At 35.4% G+C, this 6,894-nt stretch overlaps 1 protein-coding gene across 1 annotated transcript in view; it reads right to left on the reverse strand.

Annotated features, from left to right (window-relative positions):
* Positions 1-5,029: 5,029 nt before the first annotated feature.
* Positions 5,030-6,894, reverse strand: part of LOC125868519 (uncharacterized) — a 5,197-nt gene continuing 3,332 nt past the window's right edge. Inside the window, exons 2-4 of the mRNA XM_049549147.1 lie at positions 6,246-6,884; positions 6,004-6,084; positions 5,030-5,791 (exon numbers count right to left, since the gene is read on the reverse strand). Of these exons, the coding sequence (XP_049405104.1) occupies positions 5,030-5,791; positions 6,004-6,084; positions 6,246-6,884 (1,482 nt within the window). The remainder of the gene's footprint in view (positions 5,792-6,003; positions 6,085-6,245; positions 6,885-6,894) is intronic.

A 6,894-nucleotide genomic window follows, 5' to 3' on the forward strand; every position in this document is an offset into this window, starting at 1 on the left:
AAACTCTAAAAATCCTTTAACATAAAATCCGAAGCCCTAAATCCTAAACCAAGAAACCGTAAGAAACTCTAAATCTTAAACCCTTATAAACCCTAATACCATAAAACCTATGATCCTAAACCGTAAATCCTAAAAAATCACTAAGAAAAGCTAAACCTTAAAAATCACTATGAAAACCTAAACCCTAAAAAACCTAAAAAAAAAAAGTTTAAAACCCCTAAACCTAAAGAACCATAAATCCCAAACTCTAAACCTTGAACCATAAACCCTTAAAAATCATAAGCCCAAAACCCAAACCCTAAACCCAAAAAAGCACTAAGAAACCCAAAACCCTAAAAAACAACAAAGAAAAACTTAATAAACATTAAAACCTAGAAAACCTCTAAAAAAGCTTAAACCTAACAAACCTAAACCCTATTCTGTAAAAAACCCTAAACCTAAACCACTAAAGCCTACGCCCTAAATGACCCAAAAAAAACCTAGGAGACCTTAAATGTTCAATTCAAACGCTAGGAAACCTAAACTCTAAACCTTAGGGATAATCCCCCATCCCTAATCCTTATGAAACTCTAAGAAGCCCTAAACCCTAAGAATACTAAATCCTAAGAAAAACTAGACACTAAAAAACAACAAATAAAACTTTATAAACTCTAAACCTAAAATATTAAACCTATCAAACCTAAACCCCAGACCATAGAAAAACCCTAAACCTAAACACTAAACCCTACCCCCTAAGTGACCCAAAAAAAACCTAGGAGACCTTAAATGTTAAACTCAAACCCTAAACCTTAGGGATAAACCCCCAACCCTAAGCCTTATGAAACTCTAAAAAGCCCTAATCCCTAAGAAACCCTAAGCCTTATTCATACATTGTTTTTGTCACTCCCCGAGGTTACCCACTTGATGTAACACGAGACCTTGGATCACGAGTGACCCCAACCTAACCTTGAGTTGGCATATCAAAAGCATATTAGATCAACACCTTTGAAAGCCTAAACCTAACAAATCTAAAATTCCTAAGAAAACACTAAACCCTAAACATTAGGGAAACCCCTAGACTTATGAAACACTATCAAACCCTAAAGCCTAAAAACACCTTTAAAAACACTAAACCTAAAATCACCATTAAAATCCCTAACCCCTAAACCTTAAAAACCCTTAAGTAAAAACTTAGAACTTATACCCAAAGAAACCCTAAACCCTTCCGCCTAAACCTTAGGGATAAACCCTAAGAAACCCTAAACTTTAAGAAATAAAAAAAACCCTAAAAAACTTTTTTTAAAGCCCTAAACTTTTTAAAACCCAAAACCCTAAACCTAAAAATTCCTCTAAACCTAATAAAGCACTAGAAAATCTTAAGCCCAAAACCCTTAAAAAAATCAAACCCTAAGAAATCCTAAACGCTAAATAATATACCCTAAGAAACTCTAAAACCTTAACTCTAAATCATAGGGCCAAACCTTAAACCCCAAACCATATAGAATCCTAAGAAACCCTAAACCCTAAAATCCATTTAAACACCTACAACTATAATACCCGGAAAAAATAACCCCTTGTAAACCATAGGCCCTAGAAAAAATCCTATGCCCTATAATAGGCCTACGTAACCCTAAATCTTAAGAAATCCAAATTCTTAAAAATACCTAAGAAACCCTAAAACATTTAACAACCTTAATCATAAAAAAAACCCATAAACTATAAAAAACTCTTAACCTAAAATCCGAAGCCCTAAATCCTAAACCAAGAAACCCTAAGAAACTCTAAATCTTAAACCCTTATAAACCCTAATACCCTTAAACCTATGATCCTAAACCCAAAATCCTAAAAAATCACTAAGAACACAAAAACCCTAAAAATCACAAAGAAAACCTAAACCCTAAAAAACCTAAAAGAAAAACTTTAAAACCCCTAAACCTAAAGAACCATAAATCCCAAACTATAAACCTTGAAACCTAAACCCTTAAAAATCATAAGCCCAAAAGCCAAACCCTAAACCCAAAAAAGCACAAAGAAACCCAAAACCCTAAAAAACAATAAAGAAAAACTTAAAAAACATTAAAACCTAGAAAACCTCTAAGAAATCTTAAACCTATCAAACCTAAACCATATTCTAGAAAAACCCTAAACCTAAAACACTAAACCCTACGCCCTAAATGACCCAAAAAAAACCTAGGAGACCTTAAATGTTCAATTCAAACGCTAAGAAACCTAAACCTTAAAACTTATGGATAAACCCCCAACCCTAAGCCTTATGAAACTCTAAGAAGCCCTAAACCTTAAGAAATCCTAAATCCTAAGAAAAACTAAACACTAAAAAATTGGTAAAAAAACTTTAAAAACTCTAAACCTATAAAATCTTAAACCTAACAAATCTAAACCCTAAACCATAGAAAAACCCTCAACCTAAACACTAAACCCTACACCGTAAATGACACAAAAAAAAAAACTAGGAGACCTTAAATGTTAAACTCAAACCCTAAACATGAGGGATAAGCTAGGCCTTATGAATCTCTAAGAAGCCCTAAATCCAAAAATTCCTAGATCCTAAGAAAAGCTAACCAATAAAAACCTTTAAAACATAAACACTAAACCCTAAATGACCCAAAAAAAACCTAGGAGACCTTAAATGTTAAACTCAAATCCTAAGAAACTTAAACCATAAACTTTAGGGATAAACCCCCAACCCTAAGCCTTATGAAACTCTAAGAAGCCCTAAACCCAAAGAAATCCTAAATCCTAAAATAAGCTAAACACTAAAAACCTTTAAAACCCTAAAACTAAAAATCCCGAAAACAAATCTTAAAAATCTTTAAAAATTCCTTAATCTAAAATCCCAAGTTCTAAGCCCTTAGAGCTCATATATATTAAAAACAATAATGATCCTAAAAAATCTTTAGCAACCCTATTTTCAAAAAAACTCCTGACCGATTTATTAGTAGACAAACTTAAGTTCTAAATCCTACCCTAAAAACCCTTAACCAAATACCTAAACTCTTCTTAATAATGTTCAGATTATATCATTGTTCAATATGCTCTATTCAGTTATATATATTTGTTCAACTTTATCATGTCATGCATGCTCAGAATCGTTCAACTACTGATATATAGTCTACGCTACATCTTCTATTGATATAGGTTCAGGTCCTTAGAATTCAGATCACGTGGAGATCGCTTCCAAATCCATATTCAGCAATATTAGTGGTGAGTCCTCATTTTTCGAGGACGATTTACATGTTTTATATTTAGTCTTTCATTTTAGTTTTAATTCTGCTAGAGTAAGCTGCGGGCATGTACCAGCATCTTTAGTCAATTAGAGGCTTTTATTCATACGTTGTTTTTGTCACTCTCCTAGGTTACCCACTTGACGTAACACGAGACCTAGGATCACGAGGGACCTCAAGCTAGCCTTGAGTTGGCATATCATAAGCATATTAGATCAACACCTTTAAAAGCCTAAACCTAAGAGATCTGAAATCCCTAAGAAACCCTACCCTAAGAAACTCTAAACCCTAAACCTTAGGGAAACCCCAAGACTTATGAAACACCATCAAACCCTAAAGCCTAAAAACACCTTTAAAAACACTAAACTTAAAAACACCCTTAAAATCCCTAACCCCTAAAAACTCTAAATTTAAAATCCTAAGCCCTAAACACAAAGAAACCCTAGGAAGTTAGAACCCCTAAACAGTAAAAAATCATTACAATCTTGAAAACCAATTTTAAAATCCTAAACCTAAAAAAACTCTGAACCGAAAAAATTCAACAAAAACATAAGCCCTAAACATTAAAAACCCTTAAATAAAAACTTAGACCTTATACCCAAAGAAACCCTAAACCCTTCCGCCTAAACCTTAGGGCTTAACCCTAAGAAACCGTAAACTTTAAGAAATAAAAAAAACCCCTAAATAACTTTTAAAGACCTAAACTTTTAAAAACCCAAAACCCTATAAAACCCCTAAATGACCCCAAAAAAACATAGGAGACCTTAAATGTTAAACTCAAATCCTAAGAAACTTAAACCCTAAACCTTAGGGATAAACCCCCAACCCTAAGCATTATGAATCTCTAAAAAGTCCTAAACCCTAAGAAATCCTAAATCCTAAGAAAAGCTAATCACTAAAAACCTTTAAATCCCTAAAACTAAAAATCCCGAAAACAAATCTTAAAAACCCTAAAAAAATTCCTTAATCTAAAACCCTAAGTCCTAAGCCCTTAGAGCTCATATATCGTAAAAACAATAATGAACCTAAAAAATCTTTAACAATCTTAAATTGTAAAAAACACTTGACCGATTTTTTTTTTTAGAAAAACTTAAGCTCTAAACCCTAACTTAAAAACCATTAACCAAATACCTAAACTCTTCTTAATAATGCTCAGATTATATCATTGTTCAATATGCTCTATTAAGTTATATATATTTGTTCAGCTTTATCATGTCATGCATGCTCAGAATCGTTCAACTAATGATACATAGTCTACGCTATATCTTCTCTTGATGTAGGTTCAGGTCCTTAACCTTCAGATCACGCGGAGATCGGTTCCCGATTCATATTCAGCAATATCAGTGGTGAGTCTTCGTTTTTCGAGAACGATTTACATGTTTTATATTTGATATCGATCAAGGAAGGAAAGAAATAAAGAAAGAAAGGATATGTGGATTAATACTCAAGTTATTGAAATTATGGGCAACAAGGGACTAAAACCCTCACCTCCCAATTGACTTCAACAACCTAAATTTAACCCAAGGAAGAATAATCAAATGAGACCAAGAATCACAAAGGGGTAACACTTTGATTAATCAAACACAAGAAGTTAACAAGCAATCCCAAGAGTTCACCCTAATTACTCACTAATTACTCACTAAGAAGATACTATAATTTGAGAGTCAATATTCAATATAGTCTAAGTCTTCCCAAAATAAAAGAGACTACTATTTATACTAAAAAAATAAACAAGACACTTTTTGACAATTTTACCCTTAATGAGATAAGGGCCTTGTTTGGTTGCCTTCTTTTGTGAATTCTTGAATTCATGAAATGGTCATTTCCACACATGGCCTCTTTCCTTCTTCCTTCTCATTTTGATGTACCTTACACACATTGTATGTTTTCCTTTGGTGACCTTCAAGCTCCTCTAATGCTTCCCTTTTCATGAACATTGCTTGTAGGCCTTGGAGATCATTTGCTTGATTCCGTGTGAATGGTCTTGAGGGGTATATGCCACTCATGTTAGTATCATCCATGCTGCCTATGTTATCATCCTCCCTTTCTTGAAAATGATTCGTCCTCGAATCCAAAGGATCACCTTGGGGCCTAGTCGTGGGTTTGGCTTGCTTGCATTTTAGACATTGTCCACAAATCCTCTCCACATCATGCTTCATCTTGGGCCAAAAGAACTGCTCCTTCAGAATATCAAGTGTTTTTGGTACCCCAAAGTGTCCCATCAAACCACCACTATGAGCCTCCTTGACAAATAACTCTCTCCATGAGCTCATGGGCACACATGCTCGGCCATCTTTGAACAAGAAACCATCAACCAATTGGTACCTATCAACTCGCTTCCCTTGACAAAGATTATCAAAGGTATCTTTGAAGTCGGAATCCATAGAATAGAATCCCTTTAAGCTTTCAAACCCCATCATTCTAGAAACCAAGGTATTGACCAATACAAACCTTCGTGATAGAGCATCCGCTACCACATTTTCTTTGCCTTGCTTGTAGTTGATCACATATGGAAAGGTTTCAATGAATTCAACCCACTTAGCATGTCGGTGGTTCAACTTGGATTGCCCCTTGAGATGCTTCAAGGACTCATGATCGGTCCTTGTCACGAACTCTTTGTGCCACAAGTAGTGTTGCCAATGAGCCAACACTCACACAAGTGCATACAATTCCTTGTCATAAGTTGAGTACTTCAGTGTAGCTCCCTTTAACTTTTCACTAAAGAAAGTTAATGGTTTTCCTTCTTGCATTAACACACCACCTATACCAACACCTCAGTTGCACTGGTTGGGGTCGGCCAAGTCTTGATGGACTCCACCTTCTCGTCATCAACCTCAATCCCATTTGCACTAACCACAAAACCCAAAAACACAACTTTATCAACATAAATGAACATTTCTTGAAATTAGCAAAAAGACGCTCTCGTAGTAGGACATCAAACACTTGTTTCAAATGGGATACATGTTTCTCCATTGTCTTACTATACACAAGTATGTCATCAAAATACACCACAACAAACTTGTTGATGAAGGGTTTGAGAACATGGTTCATCAATCTCATGAAAGTGCTTGGGGCATTCGTCAATCCAAATGGCATCACAAGCCATTCATACAGCCCAAACTTTGTCTTGAAGGCCGCCTTCCACTCATCACCCGATTTCATACGAATTTGATGATACCCACTTCGAAGGTCAATCTTGGAGAAAATAATAGAACCACATAGCTTATCAAGCATCTCATCAAGTCGAGGAATGGGATGTCGATACTTCACCGTGATCTTATTTACGGCTCTACAATCAATACACATTCTCCAAGTGCCATCCTTTTTAGGAACAAGAATTACCGGTATGACACAAGGACTTAGGCTTTCTTTGATCAACCCCCTCTCAAGAAGCTCTTCCACTTGCCTTGATAGCTCTTTGGTTTCTGCCGGGTTACTCATATAAGCTGGATGATTGGGGATTTGTGAACCCGGTATAAAATCTATTTGGTGCTCGATTCCCCTCAAGGGTGGTAATCCAGCGGGCATCTCATCTGGAAATAGCTCATCATAGCCCTGCAAAAGAGAAGAAATAATACTAGGCAAAGTGCTAGTATCTTGGTTAGCATGTAACAAAAGGTTGGTGTTGACAAGGCACACTAGAAAGCATTCCTCATCCACACCCTTTAAACAC

The sequence above is a fragment of the Solanum stenotomum genome, chromosome 6 (assembly GCF_019186545.1).
Source record: "Solanum stenotomum isolate F172 chromosome 6, ASM1918654v1, whole genome shotgun sequence".
Classification (NCBI taxonomy): Eukaryota; Viridiplantae; Streptophyta; class Magnoliopsida; order Solanales; family Solanaceae; genus Solanum; species Solanum stenotomum.